Raw genomic sequence first — 21,014 nt, forward strand, 5'->3', positions numbered from 1 at the left:
TAATTTTGTTGATATAATCATATTTAGCACGAGTTTCTATAAGAAGGACTATAGTGGGTTTAATTTGTCTACACAGATTTTGTAGCTCCGAGACTATCGCAGGTTAGCGGCACCCACGACAGTTTCAGCTTAAGCAACTCATGACTAGGGGTGGGGCATGGTAAGGCCCACCTCCCCAGCCATGATTTCCTCAAGCTCTGATGTTGTCCCATACCTCACAATGCTCCTCTCTTCCGCTGTCCCTGTTTGTGGTTCACTTCTTCCTCTCTTACTTGCCTCTCCATGATGTCTACCTCATATTGTGGTTTGAATAGACCACCATTTATCGCTACCTTCTACATCCTCGTGTCTTCTCTTCAGCCTTAAGTTGCAATTGATCTCCTGCACCAGTTCAATTTTTAGCGTCTCTGAAATTTTATTAATTTCTTCTCCTTCCAGCTCATCTTCATCCTCTTCCTTTGGCATTTCTACGAAGTATACTTCTTCTGTTTTTGTTTCATGTCTTGTCTTAATTTTTCTGATGTTTTCTCCTTTGAAAAATTTTGACCTCTCTTTTTGCTTACTTGCTATAATTTTAACACTCACCGCTTCTATATTTTTTTACATTTTCTCTAGCTGTGACCTATTTTCCTGCTTCTACTAAGTAAATATTATTTGTATTGGCCATCTCTTCCTTCAAGATTGAGCCCATATTGTGTTTAGGGCCCTCAGTTACATCATGATCAACCTCCTCTAATCTATACTAAAAAAGGCATTCCTTCCTTTGTTTGCTGAAAAGTTTCTTAGGTGTGGTCTCTTTACTTTTGGACTTGAAGCAACCAGGTGTAGTTCTCTCCCAACTATTAGCTTCCTCCTCTTTCCTTGTTGGGTCTTGACTATTCCAGCCCATTATATCCTTACCCCTCAATCTTTTTATGTTTTGACTAATATTCCCTTTCAGCCCTGCCACCTCTAGATCTCTCTCTTCAGATTTTTCTTTCTCTAGGATCAGATTTTCAGGGATATTGTTCACCTGTCTTTTCGCTCCTAAATCTGTTGCCTTTCCTGGCTTTTCGCGCCTAATTGCCTCCTCTCAGCCGGATTTTTGCTTAGACCTCCATCATTACTTTTTCTACCTCTATTTGTGTCATAATTTTTTTCACTCCATCTACTCTGTGTTTCATATACACGTGCCGCCTTTGTCTCCTTTAGCCTCTCCATTTTCTCATTCCTACTCTTCTTTTCTTCCAAAAATCTTATCTGTTTGGCCTGTACAACTGCTAAATCTGGTGAGTATTTTGTCATTTGTGAATTTCATACCGCCTTTGTCTTCTCCTCCTTACATACCTTCTTGTTATGGCCAATTCTATCACAGTTTAAGTAAAAGCAATTCAGTAATCTCTCATACTTAAAGTGTATCTATCTTTGAGGCAGATTATCCCTGTTCATCTAAAAGACCGTCGGTAGTGGCTCATGCACGTTAATCGCCACCCTTATCCTTAGAAAGGTTCTGAATTCTAATTGTCACATTTTCCACTTTCGAATCTTCTACTTCTATTAAAATTTTCACCATATTATTACCTATTATTTCAGCTGCTTTCTTGTTGATGAACTTTAGAGGCAGCCCATGCACTTGAATCCAAAATTTCATGTGCTCATGTTTTATCTCGTGAATTGATTCACCTTCACACACTATCTTCAAAACTTGAATGTCTTTTTTTGGAAGAAGGGACAAAAGCACACCTGAAAGTTCATACGCTGGATAGTAATACACTTGAATTGTTTAATGAGTCACGCGTGCACAGCAATTATATACTCCGGCGGACAAAATCACCATTCCGGCCATCAGCGTGTGGTGTGGTTAGTTTGAGCGGACAGGTGGCTCTATTTTATCCTTGCTGGCACGTTCACAGTGAGTGACCTGGACATTTAGTGCCAACTCAGAAATTACAATTTATTTACTGATTAATTAAAATAAACCCTTCCTTCTTTTTTATCTTCAGAAAGAAGATGCTATGTGTTGAAACCCTAACACCTTAACCAGTAATTAAGAATATGGGCTCACTCTAGAAAAAATTGAGTTCTTTATTCCTAAATTATGGTAGCGCTGTTGGTGGCGGATCTTCGTTGTTGAAGAAGAAGAAGAAGAAGAAGTTTGAGTACAACAATGGCAAGTATTTGCACAGAATTGAAGCTGTGGTACTCAAGTCTGGAATAGAGTGAAATCCAGACAGATCCTTGTGGTTTGGCTGGACGAAGTAGAAGGAAAATAAGAAATGTGGGGACAGAGGTTGTATCTGAAGAAAGGCCATTGAAACAATCATACCAGAAGATGAATGAGCTTACAGAGTGTGCCATCGAATTGAAAGAAGATGTGCAACAGTTACAAAAGACAGTTAATATGATTAAGGGTGAAATAAAGTGTATTAAAAATATGGTTGTGGGCATTTGTTTAGGGTTGAGTTTTTGAGCATTATTGATCACCTAACCTTGCATTGAAGTTTCTATCAATCAGAACATTTGTTGATTTAATATCTCTGTGGATCACAAGTGGTGTTGATAAATGAAGGGTATCAATTTTCTTTGCAGTTTGCAATGCCAAACGAACCATTCTTCCCCAATTTGGAAGCTTGCTGTTATTGCTCTGGATTTTGGACAAGATATCAATCTCGTTATCAACCTTGTTGTTGCTGATGATGAACTCTGGTGCAGATGCAAAGGAAGAAGAAGAAACCATTACAGCTTTATAGACATAACCATGGCTTCCTTTGCCGAGGAGCTTGCGCTCTGAGAAGCCATTGGTGGCAGCTTTAAGGTCACTGTAATGGAAGTGTTGGATCTTGATGGGTTTTTCTTTTTCTTTGTTGTTCTGTTTTTTTGAAGTGGTGGCGGTGGAAGAAGAAAAAGAAGAAGGTGATGGTGTGAGAGAATTGGAGGTTGAAACTGCGGATTCAGCCCTGTAAGAGAAATTGAGGTACACCATCAATCAAAGTTTCAAGCTTTTGGTGTGAATCAATGAAAGGGTGGAAGAGAAAGAAGATGTTAGGGTTTCACCCTTAATTTTGCCTAATTAATCATTAAAATAAATTAATTTTTTTGAGTTGGCAATAAATGCCCAGGTCACTCACTGTGAACGTGCCAGCAAAGATAAAATAGAGCCACCTGTCCGCTCAAACTAACCACGCCACACGCTGATGGCTGGAATGGTGATTTTGTCCGCCGGAGTGTATAATTACTGTGCACGCGTGACTCATTAAACGATTCAAGTGTATTACTGTCCAGCATATGAACTTTCAGGTGTATTTTTGTCCCTTCTTCCGTCTTTTTTTATCTTTGAAATGTATGTACATCTTATTCTTTCCTACTTCAGCAAAAAACATTCTTTCTGAATTTTTTCATATACCTATTAGTATCTGTTTGCTTGTTTTAAAATTAATTTCTTTTTCTGATAACATTTTTTCCACCAGGTTGATTCTATCTTTATTGAATTTCCTTTGCTCGTTTGTAGTGAATGACTGAACGTGATGACTCTTCCTTCAATTGATTCCAAGCTATAAGTAGCTACTTGCTCTTCTCCTCGCATTGACATGATTAGTTTGGTTGTTGGGTGGTCTAATTCTCACCTAAAAAGATTAAAATCACTCTACCAATGAAAATTCCTCCCTAAAAATGAAAACCAAAGTTTTAGAACCCCCAAACATTCAGTTCATCTTCAATTTTAGTTTTATTTTAAATTTCATGTTTGATTTTTATTTTTCACAGGAACACTAAATTTTTTTTTGTAAGATCTCATTCAGTCAATAACATAATATTTATATTCATTTTTTACTATTTGTAAAATTTATTTCGATATTCATAATTGATAAATTTTAACGTCGAATTTATATATATATATATATATATATATATATATATATATATATATATGTTTTCTAAATTAAGATATTGATATAAAACTTAGTTGATTTTTTGAAAACAAAAAACTCAAAATCCAAGCCAATTACGTTAATATCGTTATTCAACTATGTTGTTCTAAATCAAGTGGCCGAAGATCCACATTAGTATTTTTCAAACAAAGATTAAAAATATCAAAAATGCTATGTCTTTTAAATTTTAGCTTTTAGTAAGTTTTTAAATTTAATAATATATTATTTTAATTTTTTATACTTATTTTTACGGTACTGATTATTAAAAAATTCGAAAATTTATTTATTATTTTTTTTTTCTCTAAAGACCGAATAAAAAATAATTTTTAAAATATATTTAATTACACTAAAAATATTTGGTCAACATAGACTCCACAACATGCTTAGTCATTAAGTACAACTGATCATTATTAATTTATCATGTTACCGCGTAAAAGCTTGGACAAGATCATGACCAAGTCTCTCTCCCATCTTAGAGTATGGTCGGTCTTTTCCATATACAATTGACCAACTCAATTCTCGTCCATTCTCAATTCAGTACCCCAAAAAAAGAAATGCAGATATATTGATATGGTATATTTAATATTCAACAAAATTTTTAAATAAGTCATATTACATTTGCATCCAACAAAAATCATGTTCCTGTTAATCCGATACACCCCTCCAATTAGATTTGTTATTTGCACCCTGCAATAATATCTTTTAATTCAAAACATTTCACTCGCATTTGTTTCTGACCAAAAACAAAATAGTTAAAGCTTACATAAATACATAATGCTTCACTTTAAGAAAAGTAAAGTGATAAAGAAAATCTTTTGGTAAGATATTCTCATCTGGAATAATAAATTCCAACTACCAACAAGAAATAGAAGATAATATAACATTAATCTCTATACATGTAACAATATAATTTGGTAAAGCGTCTAATTCAATTATTAATTGTCTCGATAGTACGACAGAAAACACTCTCATAAACGACACGATTTCTAGCAAAATAACGCGTTAAACGGCGAGTGTTAGGGTCGTGATTCGTGAAGTTAATTAATCTCTTCAATTTCTTGTTCGACCCTTTTGACAAGGCATTGCACTTTCCTCAATCACCATTTTTCACAAAACACTTCTCAACTACCATACCCCACAACACCATAACACATTCTAACTAACAATTAAGTACGAAAAAACAAAAAAAGATAGCAGCTTTCTAGTTTCTAGAGCTGGATCTCCATTGAATTCTTCCGTTGAGAGAGGATTTTGTTTCTGGGTTTTCTTGATCTTTCCAAAGGGTTTCAGCTTCTGTGTGCTAGCATTGATCACTGGTACCAGACAAGGCAAAAATCGTTGCTTTTTGGTCCCTTGATGATCTTTGAGATGTGGGGAGATAATGGAGTTCCTGCTGATTCTTTCTATCAAATTCGTCCTGAGTGCATCAACGATGTTCCCGTTTCAAGATTTAAGATCAAGGTCTGTTCCCTCCTTTTGGGATTCCTTATTTTATTTTTTAAATTTGGTATTGATGAAGAACTAATATTATTGGGTAGTTGGAAAATTTGTGCTGGGATTTTTATGAGCAATGCACGTGGGTATGAGTTTGAAACGGTTATATGAATGTATTAAGTCATTTGAGCTGTATTGAGCTAGATCAGTTACTTGTTCATTTGGAATTTAAGATGATCGAAAACCATACACTCGGGTAAAGATGTTGAGTGGGTTGTCAACAATGGTTGTGATGATGGTGTTTTTATCCATATAGCTTTCATGTATAACCAAAACTCTATCTAATAGTTTAAGCTTTTTGACCATAAACTCTATCTAATAGCTTAAGCTTTTTGAATAAATGGTTTCACGACATATAGTTCCATGCCTTAGGGGTATATTCATTTAACTATTTGTTATTTATTAATACTACATATGGACTAGACTGCTAGTTTTAATAGGTTGATTGCTTTGCTGATAAGATTAAAACTTTTCTTTTAAAAAAAATGTAAAAGAAAGTTGAATTTGAGTATGATACCCTTGGTAATTTGTAATGGATCATGACAAAGACAAACACAAAATTATTGTCCTTGTTGGGTTTCATTCTTGTGAGACATTAAATGACAAATTAACTACATGATTCTGCAACTGGATTCAAAGTTATACTCTATGTATATTTTGATTGCCAATCTTGATTCACTGATATGATTTTCTTTTGTTTTTTACTTGTCTTTCCAGCCCGGTAAAACACTGAGTCCAAGAAAATGGCATGCTGCTTTTACTGAAGAAGGATATCTGGATATAGGAAAGATTCTAAGGCGAATCTACAGAGGGGTAAGTCCATATTTTTAGTTAAAATGCTTGTTCACTGTACTATGATTAAGATATGAAGTTTTGATCCTCTCCTACTTTCAGTTATATTATGTCTGGTGCTATAGGAAGCTATAGCTGGTAAGAAAAACATGGGGTATTTCTCTTTTTATGCAAGTTAGGTTGGACTAACCATATAATATAGTTGAACACTTTTATTTCCTGTTTTGGTTTTCTTTAGAATATGAGATCCTATTACTATGGCTGGCATTGCAGTGTGTACATCAATCTAAGTATCAGTTTTCTTCTTACATAAATCCGTGTTCATTCGTGAAGGACAGACAGATGATAGTGATAGAAAATTCATTTCCCAATGTCTGGTTTTCTTCATATTGAATTTTTTCTTCCTTCATGATCATGAGTGTGCATGTAACAGGTGATCATATATTCATATTACTATTTCTTTTATTTTGGCTAAAATCTTCATCAACATAGGTTTGCTTTGTGCACAATCAAAAGAAATGAACAAGTGTTTCTCTTTATATGCGACTAGGGGGGTTGTTTCTTACTTTAAAATGTTTATTGAATCAGGGAATCCATCCATCAATTAGGGGAGAAGTTTGGGAATTTCTACTTGGTTGTTATGATCCAAAGAGTACATTTGATGAACGAGAACAAATAAGACAGCGTCGAAGGTAATCAAGTTTTCCCATTTCATGATTATATTTGATAAGACTCCTTTTTGTTAACCTTTATTATAATCACAGTATCCTAAAAAATATAAAATATTTATGAAAATGGAATGTCTATAATGTCACTGACTCATTGTAGGCTTGATATGCCTCAAAAAGATGAGAACAATTGCTTCCACACCCTTCATTCAGGGACAACACAATAATACTTATGATTCGAAACTGTCATTTCTGACTTTTAAATATAACAAATCATTACCCGAGCATCAATTATATGTTTCTATTGTCAGGTTAGAATATGCTAGATGGAAGGAAGAATGTCGCCAAATGTTTCCTTTTGTTGGAAGTGGTAGATATATTTCATCTCCTGTAATTACCGATGATGGTCAACCGATTCAAGATCCATCAGTTCTGCTGGAATCAAATCCAGACAAGGGATTGGTTTTAGTTCCTCAAGACAATTATAGGTCTTCAAGCATAGATGCCAGAAATAATTTAGAAAAGGTGACAGACAAGAGAGTAATCCAGTGGCTGTTAACTCTTCATCAAATAGGTTTGTGAATCATTCTTACTATCTTTGTGTTTCTGTTATTAGGTACTACTTATGTTTTAGGCATTCAAAGTCTAAGTTTTAAGTGAAACAATCCCAGCAATTATTTTCTGCATGAAATGCGTTGTTATACAAATGCTATAGCTACCTTAGTTGCCCTTTATTTTGATTTCTTTTAAATGGGTAGGAATGTAGGTACAGTTCTCTTTTGGAAGTTTTCCCATGTGTTAAGATAAAATTGTACCACTATAATATGATTCACATGGTGGCTGACCATTTTCGTGCACAAACTCATTTAGGTCTTGACGTGATTCGCACTGATAGGACATTGGTCTTTTACGAGAAGCAAGAGAACTTGTCAAAATTATGGGATATTCTTGCAGTTTATGCTTGGCTAGATAAAGATGTTGGCTATGGTCAAGGTGAGTTTTTATACAAGTGGGCCACTTGAATCTCACTTATTTGATTCTTTTTTATTATTATTATTATTTTATAGAGAGCAATATTATATTTTGATATTCCTATTGATTTAAGTTTGAAGATCCTATTTCTATCCCAGTATTAGTGATAATTTCATGTAACTGCTTTTTATTGTTCTTTTATATTTGAAAAGTTTATTGACCCTATACTTTTAACTGATTCAATTTGGAACAGGGATGAGTGACCTATGCTCACCTATGATAATTCTTCTTGAGGATGAAGCAGATGCATTTTGGTGCTTTGAGCGTCTAATGCGCAGACTTGTATGTACCTTTTCTCTATGCTCTATTTTATGACCAACTTCTTTTCAGAGTTTTCTATGTGAACATTTGGTAAAAAGACTGAAAATAAATAAATGAGTGTCTGATTAGTAGATTTTCCCTCTAACATGTCTGATTAATGTACCTGATATGTGTTATTGAATTTTTAAAGCGAGGTAATTTCAAGTGCACTGATCGTTCTGTTGGAGTGGAGACTCAACTAAGTAACTTGGCTTCAATTACTCAAGTATTAGATCCAAAACTTCATAAACATTTAGGTATTTTCTTGAAATGCGAGTCTGTACTTTATTTACTGTCCAATTCACAATAGAATTTTTTCTAACTTTTGATGTGTCATTGTTATGTTAACAAATAATTAGTGAAAAATGTATTGTTATGGCTATAAGTTGTTAACGGATGTTTCTTGTTATGCTGTCTTCTGAAAACAGAGCAACTAGGTGGAGGTGATTATCTGTTTGCTTTTCGGATGCTAATGGTTCAGTTTCGTCGAGAATTCTCCTTTTGTGATTCACTATACCTTTGGGAGGTGTGTTTAGCTTCAGTTGTATTTTCGAAATATATCGTCTTATATTTCTTGAACAGAAATCTTAAGTTGCTCTGAGGGGTGTGCAACCCTTGTATTTATTCCATTAAAACTGTTTATAGAATAAGGATCCCTTTAGTTTGAAGAAGACATCTTAGGAATCTATGTAACATGATGATTGACAACTAATTACTTGACATTTTTAACAGATGATGTGGGCTCTAGAGTATGATCCTGATTTGTTTTGGATGTACGAGGATGCTCGGAGAGCTCCTACAAGCGCCGAGAGCTCTAGAGGGAAGGTGAAGTCAATTAGACAATGTGGAAAGTATGAGCGAGAAAATATGAGAACAGGGGCAAAGAACTCCGAAACTCCTCTTCCTATATCAATTTTCCTTGCTGCTAGTGTGTTGAAAGATAAAAGTTCAAAGCTACTACATGAAGCACGGGGTCTGGATGATGTTGTCAAGGTTAGTCTTGGGACATATTTGTTTAACTCATTTGTTCACATTGAATGCTGTCTTAAGAGAATCTATATTTTATCATTTATATTGAACAAGGACCTATTATTCCTTAACAAATTTTCTTCTATATATATAGTAATTCCTCTTTGGTTCTCTGGTTAATTCTTTTCAGATTTTGAATGACATGACTGGAAATCTAGATGCTAAAAAGGCTTGTTCCGGGGCTATGAAACTTCATAAAAAATATTTGAGAAAGGTAATTTGATCTCTTACACTATTTTACCCTTACTTCGATTTTGATACACTATCATCCATCCCCTCAATACAAGTATTTTGCAATTTTGCTGCAGGCCAAGAAAACGTAAGACTGAATATATCCAATGATTTTTTTTTCACTGATCAAGCGAGGTGTTGCTTCCTGCAATGTAACTTGTTATTCATGGAGACAATAATGGAGTCCACCAAATTTGGACTGGAGTTACAAGATTAAAAAGAAGGATCCAAGTATACATCCATCAAAACTCTTGAGGGATAATTGTTGTATTGTGACATAATTTCATTTTTTGAAAATATTCTTGTGTAAAAGAACAAGATTGTATGTGGGACTGAGATTGTAATTTGTACTGTGCAATATATTTGTTGCAAAAAGAAAGAAAAGCAATAAAAAATTCAAAAATACAGGAAATAGTTATCTGTGTTAGCCTTCAATTTCTGATATTTCTCTTCGTCCAGTGGTTAGTTTCTTTGAATAAAAATTTATCATTTCTACTTCTCAATCAGCTTCTTTTGAAAGGAGAATGCCTGGGACACTCGGTATTTTAGGGTTCATATAGCAACTTTCCAGCACAAATTTGTATTAGTCTAGTAATTAACTTACTAATCTACTTAAAAGTCTTGGAATTTGAATTTTATCTTGTGTATATAGCAATTTATTAGCTAGCCACAAATCTTTAAATGAAGCTTAAAGTGCGACGAAAAAAATTGGAGAAGGAATAAAACAAAAAATAATGAAATTACTTCATTTTAATTCTATTATTTTAACGACTGTTCCAATTCTCCAGATACAATTTTATTTAAATCCAATTCAAGTCAATTACATTCAGGTTAATTCGAATCATTTCCAACCATAATCATGCAATCAAATCTATAATGAGACTAAGATATAATAGGGTGATATATATTACTTTTATGTATATTATTTTTATATAATCAGTGTTTTTAGTATGAAAAATGATTCAAAAAAATAAAATTATCTTTTATACTAAAAAAAATAATTTAATTTTGATACGCACGTTGTTAATGTAAAGTTGTTTTAATTTATATTTGCATCTAATTCATTTAATTATGATGTAAGCAAAAGTAATAATTATTTTTTATATTTATAGCATGGTCATTTAGAAAAGATCTGATTAGACGACTGCAAAAAACATTTTACATTATTAGTGAATCAAAATTACTCTAAAAAAATAATATGAAAAAGTTATTTGAATCTCATTTTGATAATCTGATCCACTATATAACTAAAAAGTAATAAAAAAAAAAACAAAAAGTAACATACACTAAACATATCGTCACACAACAAAAGGTCCAGCTAATTGTGTAATAATATATGTATGTACTAGTCATAAGTCAAGCACTGAACGTGAAAGTTCACATTTCGTTTTGTTAACACAAACACACTGAATTACTTCGTCATCATCCTCACATTGTTAGCTATCTTCCCCGTTCGGTTTGTTTGTATGGTCTTTTAATGAGACCAATACAACCCCTGAAGAAGCATAAAAAAATAAAGCATATTGAAGTGTTCCAATGAGACAAAAAAAGAGATGCATGTCAGTGCGTCGCGTATGCATGCATATTAATAAGGTCAGAATAAACGTTCGGTCATGGCGAAGAACGACAAGAATGCGATGATGGTGACAGCAAGGAAACTGATCGGAGAAGACTTGATGCGTGAGGAACCATTAGAAGGAGTAGTTGGAGGGAGTGCACACTCTTCACCATTGAAGTAAACCTTCGTTGGGAATGCATCTCTTCTGATGTTGAATTTCTTCGAATGCTTCTTCTTGAAGGACAGCACGGATTGCTGCTTCCCGGGCACGTGTGGGTCACCGATGCGGCTTCCGTTGGTGAGTCCCACCAAATAGTTCAAACCCTTAAATCCTTGAAGGAAGACGGTTCTAAGGCCTGGGATTCTGGTTCCGTTGAAGGAGTAAACTTCATCGAAATCTCTGAAAGAATTGTTGTGGAACTGAAGAGCAGTGAACCAATCATCGAAGGCGTAGCGCTCCCAGTTGAAAAGCGTGATCCTTGCTGTCCATCCAGTTTTGTAGTCGGAGTTGACGTGCCAGTTGATGCTAACGGGACAGTTATCGCCGCAAGGCATCCGTTTGGGAATCTTGAAATGCTTCATCTTCGCCCACGCTTTCATCTTGGCGGTTCTGTTAACAAACGGAACGAGAAGTGCGTCGGGTGGAATAAGCATGGGTGGTGCCTTTGCGTTGCATTGCTGGTAACCGTCACAACCGCCACAAGCGCAAGTGTTGCAGGGGATGGCGGATTCGTTGTAGAATGCAGAGAATGAGACGCAGCACCTTGTTTTCTGAGGCTGTGGCTTTGTCATGTTGCAAACGATGTGCCAACTTGCGACGGCGGTGTGAATAGCCTGGAGACCTGATGGGTCAGGGTACTCTGCGGGGTCCACTCTGACCGGTGGGCCGCACTTGTAGTGGGGGTTGATGACGCCGTCGATCTTCCATTTCATGGGTGGTGTGAGTGCTGTTCTGTTGTTATCTGGTGGAATCTTGAAAACTTGGAGCTGGAACATTGACCTGGCTTGGTTCCTGTCCATCACAGGTGACAGCACTGTGCCATTCCTGCAGCACCATGGTAGCTTCCCCACCTTTTCATCGTCTTTTCTCTCAGAAGGAAGATCAGAGATAATGGGCCTCTTCTCGCAATTGGCGACTTGGGTGAAATCAAAGTCCCTGTAGTACTGGCCTGCAGGGCCATACAAGCATTCCGAAGGGTCCTTGACGCGCGCGAAGGCACCTTTCATGCTGTAGATGAACTCGCCCCTCTGCCATTCCCACGTGAGGTTCCAGTGGTCCAGCCGTCCCAACGGGTGGTTGTTTTGGATGGTCACCTCAGCGTAGTAGCTCGTCTGGTAAGCTTGTAGAACGTCGTATGAAATGGTTAAATCCCCTTTGCCACGTGGTGGGTACTTTGTCTTCTTAAGTGCCAATGCCTTCGCTTTAGGGTCTTTTCTACAACACACTATCATTGTTGACCCTGCATCATGCATCCACAAACATACACAATATTTTCAAATTAATATGGACATAAAAGAAAAAATTAGCAATTTTGCTAGTTTACAGAAAATAAAATTAATAAACAATTTAAAATATTTGATTAAATTATCTTCATACAAACAAAATTGCATTATAAGTTTCACCGGACATACCTCTGCGAGAAGAGGCGGGACACTTGAAGCCACTATTGATAAGCTTAATGGTCTTAGGCATGGGGGTGGCGCCATCACCAAGACCGAACTGTGATCCTTTCATTCCAACTCTCACCGACATTTGTGTAAAATCATTAGCCGTCAAGATCGCAGTCTTTAGATCCACCATTGGGTTTCCGGCGATCGTGGTGCCGTTCCCCACGGCAGCCGGGAAGTCCTCCGCGTCGATGGGGACGGCGCCGTCCATGGAAACCAATATTTCTCGGTGTTGGAACCCAATGTACATCCTCCAGCCCTTCACCTCCTCGTCACCGACGTTTGTAATCGTGGCTTGGGACGTGAAGGCATATGCTTGATTTGACTTGTTCTTCACGAATGGGTATTCCTTCTCGCGTGATATCAGCGTGTATGTTAGGAAGACGCCATTGCAGACCTGCAGTTCTGCTGGTGGAGGCGGAGGAGCTGGAATTACCTCAACGTCGGTCGCTGGTGCAGCTGTGGTCACGACGGCCCCCTTGACAGGCTTGGCCTTTTTGACGGCGGCCCCGTCTGCATCATCTGTAGCCGCAGCTGCTGCTTTTCCAGCCACGGCGCCGTCTGCTTCATCTGCAGCCTCAGCTGCTGCTTTTCCAGCTGCGGCTGGCTTGTCATCCTCAACCGCGACTAAAGCCGTGGTGGGATTATTGTTTGCCTTGGCTGCCGCGATGTCAGCCGCGGCTTTATCGTCGATATCGGCCTCCCCGTCATCAGCCGCGGCGGGCTTGTTAGCCGCCCCCACAACTGCAGCCTTGGCTGGTTTGCCAATCTTGGCTTCCGCGGCTGTATTATCTAAATTGGTCTCGTCGTCTGCCAATGCCGCCGGCTTGGTTTTGCCGGCGTCAGCACCGGCTGCATTTTGTCCTTGAGAAGGACCAAAGCTCAAAAAGAGAAACAGGAATATCAAGAGTAGGGTTGTGTACGTGGAAGCTGCTTTCCTTTTAGCAACTTCCATCGTTCTCCTTAAAAAATCTGATCAATGTTTTTTTTATTTTATTGTGGGCTAGGATGAAGAGAGGTGGTGATAATAGCGGCAATGATGGTTATAGGAAAATATCGCCGCCGGAGACGGCGAAGCCGAGTGGGAAAGGTTAGGAAGTGAATAAGGAAAACGGTTAATATATGAATTTAGGAGAACCTTGTGATGGTGGAGCTTGGTGCCGCTGGTTTTTGCGATTGTTTCGGGGAACAGGCCGGTATTGTGAATGTGATATTTTTGGTAAGAAAATAAAGATTGCACGCTATGCATGCATGGTATTAGTGGGTGAGAAAATCTAGCGTATAATATATATGTGGATTATTAACAGGTTGATAAGGAACAGGGTCCTATTAAATGAGGTGAACATATAAATGTGTATCTTTAAAACGACATGAGTAAAGCCTAAATATGGAAGTTTATGTTTTTTTCGTCTATCTATATATGTAAAATGTTGTAAAAAAACGTTAATTCGGGTGAAGCGGAAATTTTTGTGCAATGTAACTAAATAGGTTGTAAATAATTTAATTTCAAACCATCAACTTTGGTGTTCTTTTCTTTTCGTTTTTTTTTAATCAACGGCTGTCAAATTTGGCAGTTTGTTATAATACTTTGTCTTTTGGTTTTATTGTCTATTTTTGGGTACGCAGCTCCTATTCTTATTACAGACTCGGTGGGTACAAATGTTCAATTGGTTAAAACGGTTTACCACTCTCCTTGAGCGAATGGAGTATAGTATTATTAAAAACTAATTAAACTAATTTTCCAAGCTAAAGTATTTGTTACATGATAAGGTGACAGTTTTGTCGGTTAGTTAGTTAGGTGTTCACTTGGTCGTAAAGAAAACTAATTCAAGTAGAAGTTTTATGTTATTGAGTTTTATATTTTCCTGCTACCCAAAATATAATTACTTTCAAAAAGCATTTGCTTTCAAGTTTTATAAAATTTATTCTCAATATCGATTATTTAAGAATAATATTATTTACATATATTTGTTAAACTTTGGTCAAAACATTTTCGAATATCAACCATTCCCGAAAGACTCGAAATTTCAAGAGAGTTGTGCTGTAAAAATTTCAAGATAATTTTGTTTTGTAACGGGTTAAGAATGGAAGATTTGAAAATTCCTCAGATAAAACAATACTAAAATAATCCTTTATAATTAGTACTATATATTATTTGCATTATTACTCACATAAGGATATATTCTTTTTTTTTTAATTTAATAAATACTATGCGAGAATCACATGTTACGGAACAAAGAAGGAAATTTCTGAAAAATAGTTTCTGAAAACGAAACGTGGAAACTTCCCATCTATGTATTTCCTTTCTTTCCATACAAATTTTGGCAGAAAAGAACATTCAAATTTTCAGTTATATACTAAAGCTGATCAAAGTCATGTACTAACTTCTATTCAGTATAACATGAATGCAACTTTTCTTTTCTGATGTACATCACATGATTTCCTTCACCAAGTAGTCAAAAACTATGTCAGATTCAGTTGACAGTTATCTCGTCCAAATTACTAATGTCCTCTGTGAATTGAGTTTTTGGCTCTAAATCAATGAACTGGTTCGATTTACTAGCTAGGTGTGAAATGCTAACTCTTCCCTGCCGCTTAACATAATCAGCAACAGCTTTCATTTCTTCCTGCGAGATGTATATGTATTTCCCTCTATCATCCATCACACCCGAAAGACGGCCTGGTGCTCAAAAATAAATTAATTAGGCTTTTGCAGGAATCCACAATATCTAGGACAATAGATGCAAAAAAACCACCATTTCAACAATACATGAATTTTAGTTTTGTGGAACTGAATCTAAGTGACATGATGATCACGGTAATCGTGATTAGAACATTGATCTCCCTAATAGCTGTTATATTCAGCAATAAGCCAAAACACGGAGAGGGGGCCACAGTGCTGTTTTATATAAGCCTAAGCATATGATAAAAACATATTAACATTTTTGAAATCAGGTACACGATTTAAATTGATTTCCACATATTCAAAAGTTTTCCTTATCCATAACAAAAATTTGGAGTTTACACAGACTTGCAAAAGAAATGCAGTACTTAATTTATTGTAGAAATGCTTACAAATGGAACGATGTCAAGAATGTATAAATTTTAACTTCTTTCAAGATGCATGCAATGAATTTAAGAGCAAGGCTCTTACCCATACTTTCCAGATTGGTGATGCGGTTGATACATTCCTGCATTAGTTGAGCATGTTGTCAAGAAGGAAGTCCATCGAAAAATATATAAATGAAGGCAAAACTATAACAATTTGATTCATCTACTGATATGTTGCGTTAATGTTGAGTCAAACAAGGTTATACATATTGCTTTATTACCTAGAGAGCTTAAAAAGGGATCCAAAACCCATGAAATGTTATGGTGAACAGGATTTTTGTTTCTGGTTTCTTTTTCTGAAAGGAGGGAAGGGAGTAGAGGAAGCCTGACTTTCTAATATATCCTTTCACTTTTCTGTCTTTTGCCTCGCATTAAATTATACTGAGCAGAAATTAGATAGTGGGAATTTAATGGTCAGTAAAGTTGGTGGCTTATGATGTATATGGGTCACCATACACTCTAGTGGCATGCATCACTACGAATAGAAGTATAGGATCAGCTTATGTATAACCTAATATTAATAATTTGTGAATTGGCATGTGTTCTCAGTCAGATATCCTTTTGTAACACTCCAAATCAATAAACTTATCAGCACAGCATAATTATTATGTTATAATGCTTTCTCCCAGTAACACTTATATTACATTTAGTGTAGGAAAAACTAAAGGGGCAACTGATGGAATATAAAGGCTAATTCAGATAAAAGATTAGGAAATAAGGAATACCTGCGTTCGCAATTTAAATTCTGCAGCAAGATCTTCTAAGGGAACACATTTCTGCTTCTGAATAATTGAAAAAACAAAAAAGAATTAGAATAGCTACAAAACCTATATTCAAAGGTGATGCGAATCCTAGTTAATGCTGAATATATAAATTTTGACAAATTTAGTAAGGGGGGAAAAGTAAGTGTAGAAAACACAACAGATCAGAGAATAACCTGTATATATTCAACAAAATTGGATAGCAAGTCTTCAGTACCATCCTGTTCTTCTTCAAGGGTACCTTCATCATCAACTGAAAATTCACCTTTCCACTTCTCAAATTCTATTGCCGCAGCCTCCTCCTCCTTAGCCTTCTGAGCTTTGGCTTCCTCTTCCTGTATGAAAGTGAAACACGATAAAGCATATGCATTTTTTCAATTAAACGGTAAGAAAGTTAACATCAAATCAGCAACAAGGCTATTAACCCACCAACTGACGCTCCTTTGCCTCACGTTCTTCATCCTTCAACCTCCGCATCTCTGAGTAACGATCTTGTTTGGCCTGCTTCGACTCTCGTGCAGCATCTTCAGCCTTCCAAAAAGATGTAACACAATGCAAATACTACTCAAACTTCAAAGGAAATGGAAAAACAAGAATTTCAGTCAAATATTCTTCAAAGTCCTTGTATCCAACTCTCGATGATTTACGCATTTGCTTGGGAATTGAAGTACAGATTACATATTCCCAATGCATCTTAAATGCACACAGCACATTTGCTATACAAGGTGGTAACAAGCCACATCAGAAATAACAATCAAGAGAAAAACTAATTCAGTAATTCCTATTGTTTTTAAGTATCAAGATAACTATAGCCGTCTTTTTTGGTCAATATACATGATAAGAAATGGATACCTGTCGGCGAGCTTCCCTCTCTTGCCTTTTAATCTCCTTTTTCTTTGCTGCTCTAGCCTCGTAATTCTCGCCACCAGCAGCTTCATTCTCACTTTCATCGCCAGACTCTGTTTGCATGCCATGTATACAATTGATCATTTGATTTCACAAATGTGTCAAAGTTTCAAGATGCAACATGCATATATGCTTCCAAAACATCGGTGTACACATCAAGTCTTCACATCACATACTAACAGCCTAATGACAAACCGTTCACTAAACAAATATAAAATCCCTAAATAACACCCTAATTCTCCATTCTAATTCGAATTACATCTCCTAGAATTTTAATTTACAAAATAATTGCATTCAAATGCAAAGAAATACGCCGAAACGCAAGTAAAAATGATTCAGCTCAATCCAAATGTATAACAAACCTTCGGCAGTTGCAGGCGGAGCTGTCGAAGTGCTAGCTCCAGATGCAGCAGGTCTCCGACGCATTCGGCGGTTTCCGGCTGGGCGCACCACCGCTTCTCCCCGGGGAGCCTGAGGATTTCGTTATTACAGTTAATCTAAGCAATCCACTTCTATTTTCAAAAGCTAAATTTTATCGATTCTAGGGTTTTGGATTGTAGATGAAAAAATGAAAAGAGAATAGAAAGAGTGGAGCACCTGGACCGGTTCATCGGCGTGAGGATATGGTTGAGAATCCTGGCGGCGTTTCCATAAGTACAGTGGAATCAGTGCTACAACCAGAAGCATCGAAAGTATAGCTACGAAGAGTTCCTCCATTGCTGCTGCAGAATCAGCGCAACGTTTTGGGATTTTTTTTCTTCTTTCCTGTTTTGTTATTTATTTGTTTGGTGTTGGGAAAATTGATTTTCTGACGTTTCGGGAAATTTTATGCATTATGAAACATATACTTCAAATATTGGATGTATTTTTTTTGTCAATACAACACCCCCTAGTCATACACATTACATACTCTGTTTCACCGAGATTCAAATCCATGTGGCAGTTTTAGGAGGCAAATATATTTGCCATTAGCACAAGCCTCAGCCACAAATATTGGATGTATTTAGTTGTTGTAACTTAGTTCAGTCATAAATTAGTATTTACAAGTCATTATAATCAATTTTTATTTTTTAATGTGTATAAAAATTATTTTGGATCACTTGAGAGGTTTATGTACTCGTCCACCTAAATAAATATCATTTTAAATTATTAGCGGACAACAAATTTTAAATTTATAATAAATAGATTCTTGATAGATATTTAAAGAAATCTTTTAAATATATTAATACACTTGTATTTTAATAAATTTTAACGTTGATCTTAATTATACATTATATATATTTTTTATAATTAAAATCAATAATTAAAAATTATTGAAATACCAATATATCGATATACTTTAAAATTTTTCTATAGTTAATTCTTCTATATTTCTAAATTCTTTTATATCTCTAAACACTTTCATTAGGACTCTCCTATCTACCAAAAAAGAAGAAACCTAGTGTTGCTTGGAAGGTTAAAATAGCAATATATCGATATACTTTAAATTTTTTCTATAGTTAATTCTTTTGTATTTCTAAACACTTTCATTAGGACTCCCCTATCTACAAAAAAGGAAGAAACCTAGTGTTACTTGAAAGGTTGAGGTGCGTGAGGCGTCAGCCTTGCATCGTAGCAATCGCCTCCCCTTCCCCACACTTGTTCTTTCTCTTCTTTTTTTTTTTTTTCTCCTATCGATCTGTTTAAAAAATAAAAAATAATTTTTGATCTTGAGATATTTTAATTAGAATTTAAGATATTTAATATTGTTAGTCTAAAAAATGGTTTTCTAAAAGTAGCTTCTATTTTGGTCACAAAAAGTAGAGCACCAATTATAAGAAGATAACTTGCCAATTTATAATGGCGAGATGCTACAAATCTATATAACCATGTAACCAAGTTGGCCTAACATAAAAAAAGTTCAATACCATTAAATGAAACGTGAAATATACGCGCCCAATACACACGAAATTGTCCAACGCTTTTTCTTCTCCACGCTTCTTTTCATGCTCGTTTACGCACGGAACGTCTTCTTCTTCTTCGCGTTCCTCCTTTCTCCTCCTCCTCCTTTTTCGCATTCCTTCTTCTTCACGTGTTTTCTCCTTATCGTCATTCTTTTGTTGTTGTTGCTGCTATATTTTTTGTCTTTTCCTCCTTCTCTCTGGTGAAGAAGCAGTAGAAGGTGAGGAAGAAGAGTTTTGAATAGTGCAGAATGAACCGAACACATTACTCATTGTGAACCGAAAACAATACAATTGTATAGTATTGAGTGAACGAAACATAATCCATTATATAAAATCAAATTCAAATAACTCTGCCTACAATTTACATATTATCAATACAATTCAGTACACCTCCATCCATTTAATTCAATTCAAATTAGCAATTGCATTTCATTCAATTCGATTCAAAATTGAATAATCCAAACTTTGTCAGTTTGATTCGTTTCAGAAGAGTGATTCAAATTGCTCTCCTGTTTACCAAAAAATTGTGAACTCCTAAACACTGAACCTTAAACCCTAAACACTAAAACCAGAACGCTAAAAACTGAACCCTGAACCCATAAACTTTAAATCCCTAAAACCCTAAAACCTAAACCCTAAATCCTACACTCTAAAACCTAAACCTTAAACCCTAAACCTTAAACCCAAACCCTGAACACTGAACTCTGAACCCTAAATATTAAACCCTAAACCCTGAACCCTACCGTAAACCCTAAATCCCTAAAATCCTAAACCCCTAAACCCTAAACCCTCAACCATGAACACGGTGAACCGAAATTAATACACAGGGCGAACCGAAAGTTTGAAACACACTAAACCCCTGTACACTGAACCCTGAACCCATAAACTCTAAACCCTAAACCCTGAAATTCTATCGTCATTCTTTTATTGTTGTTGCTGCTGTATTTTTTTTTTTTTGTCTTTTCCTCCTTCTCTCTCTGGTAAAGAAGCAGTAGAAGGTGAGGAAGAAAAGTTTTGAATAGTGCAAAATGAACCGAACACAGTACTCAAGGTAAACCGAACACAATACTCATAATAAACCAAAATCTTAGTTATGATGAACTGAAATCTTAATTACGGTAAAACAATTATATAGTGCATAAGGAAGAAAACAGAACATATTAGTCTAATTTTTGTTAGACTCCTTTTTGCGGACTAAACCGAAAACATGAAAGTGATGAACCACCTCTTTAGTACTTACCGAACCGAAAAGTTACTCACGTTTACTCAGAGTTACTCACAATTACTCATAGTTACATATTACCAATTCAATTCAGATGTAGATCACCTCAGTACATTCAATTCACTTCAAATAAAATTAAAAATTTCATTCCATTAAATTCGATTCAGAATTCAATAATCCTAACCTCATCAAATTGATGCATTTGAGAAGAATCATTAAAATCGCACTCATTCAACTAATTTAAAGTTGATTTATTCATTGTTTCAATTTAAAAGTACATATCAAAGAAAAAAACGTAGAAGATGATGAACGACAAAGATAATTACGTTGAATCAATCCAGATCCATAATGCAAAAAATAATACAAAAGAAAAAAATAACAAATTTAATTAGAT

General features: G+C 35.6%; 3 protein-coding genes across 3 annotated transcripts; 1 reads left to right on the forward strand and 2 right to left on the reverse strand.

Moving 5' to 3' along the window:
* Positions 1 to 4,330: 4,330 nt before the first annotated feature.
* On the forward strand, positions 4,331 to 9,886 carry LOC112707241 (uncharacterized). The gene is made up of 11 exons (XM_025758910.3): positions 4,331 to 5,366; positions 6,117 to 6,212; positions 6,780 to 6,883; positions 7,171 to 7,433; positions 7,730 to 7,852; positions 8,085 to 8,173; positions 8,343 to 8,448; positions 8,620 to 8,717; positions 8,924 to 9,184; positions 9,351 to 9,434; positions 9,529 to 9,886. Exons 1-11 carry the CDS (start codon positions 5,262 to 5,264, stop codon positions 9,541 to 9,543), a joined length of 1,344 nt encoding a protein of 447 aa, XP_025614695.1. The 5' UTR covers positions 4,331 to 5,261; the 3' UTR covers positions 9,544 to 9,886.
* An 878-nt stretch (positions 9,887 to 10,764) lies between these two features.
* LOC112707242 (COBRA-like protein 10) lies at positions 10,765 to 13,789 on the reverse strand. Its single transcript, XM_025758911.3, has 2 exons — positions 12,642 to 13,789; positions 10,765 to 12,469 (listed from the first exon to the last, which is right to left on the reverse strand). The coding sequence occupies exons 1-2, from the start codon at positions 13,630 to 13,632 to the stop codon at positions 11,046 to 11,048; spliced, it is 2,415 nt and encodes an 804-aa protein (XP_025614696.1). The 5' UTR covers positions 13,633 to 13,789; the 3' UTR covers positions 10,765 to 11,045.
* Positions 13,790 to 14,923: 1,134 nt separating this feature from the next.
* Positions 14,924 to 18,434, reverse strand: LOC112707243 (DDRGK domain-containing protein 1). The gene is made up of 8 exons (XM_025758912.2): positions 18,053 to 18,434; positions 17,818 to 17,926; positions 17,402 to 17,508; positions 16,979 to 17,080; positions 16,726 to 16,884; positions 16,514 to 16,570; positions 15,832 to 15,868; positions 14,924 to 15,357 (listed from the first exon to the last, which is right to left on the reverse strand). The coding sequence occupies exons 1-8, from the start codon at positions 18,170 to 18,172 to the stop codon at positions 15,152 to 15,154; spliced, it is 897 nt and encodes a 298-aa protein (XP_025614697.1). The 5' UTR covers positions 18,173 to 18,434; the 3' UTR covers positions 14,924 to 15,151.
* Positions 18,435 to 21,014: the final 2,580 nt, after the last annotated feature.

This window comes from Arachis hypogaea, chromosome 8, assembly GCF_003086295.3.
Source record: "Arachis hypogaea cultivar Tifrunner chromosome 8, arahy.Tifrunner.gnm2.J5K5, whole genome shotgun sequence".
Classification (NCBI taxonomy): Eukaryota; Viridiplantae; Streptophyta; class Magnoliopsida; order Fabales; family Fabaceae; genus Arachis; species Arachis hypogaea.

Coding starts and splice junctions, on each gene's coding strand:
- LOC112707241 (XM_025758910.3), top strand. CDS start 5,262: ATGATCTTTGAGATGTGGGGAGATAATGGAGTTCCTGCTGATTCTTTC. Junction 5,367..6,116: donor TTTCAAGATTTAAGATCAAG/GTCTGTTCCCTC, acceptor TTGTCTTTCCAG/CCCGGTAAAACACTGAGTCC. Junction 8,449..8,619: donor AAAACTTCATAAACATTTAG/GTATTTTCTTGA, acceptor TTCTGAAAACAG/AGCAACTAGGTGGAGGTGAT.
- LOC112707242 (XM_025758911.3), bottom strand. CDS start 13,632: ATGGAAGTTGCTAAAAGGAAAGCAGCTTCCACGTACACAACCCTACTC. Junction 12,470..12,641: donor TCCCGCCTCTTCTCGCAGAG/GTATGTCCGGTG, acceptor TGCATGATGCAG/GGTCAACAATGATAGTGTGT.
- LOC112707243 (XM_025758912.2), bottom strand. CDS start 18,172: ATGGAGGAACTCTTCGTAGCTATACTTTCGATGCTTCTGGTTGTAGCA. Junction 17,081..17,401: donor AGAGGGAAGCTCGCCGACAG/GTATCCATTTCT, acceptor TCTTTTTGGAAG/GCTGAAGATGCTGCACGAGA. Junction 16,885..16,978: donor AGGCAAAGGAGCGTCAGTTG/GTGGGTTAATAG, acceptor ACTTTCATACAG/GAAGAGGAAGCCAAAGCTCA.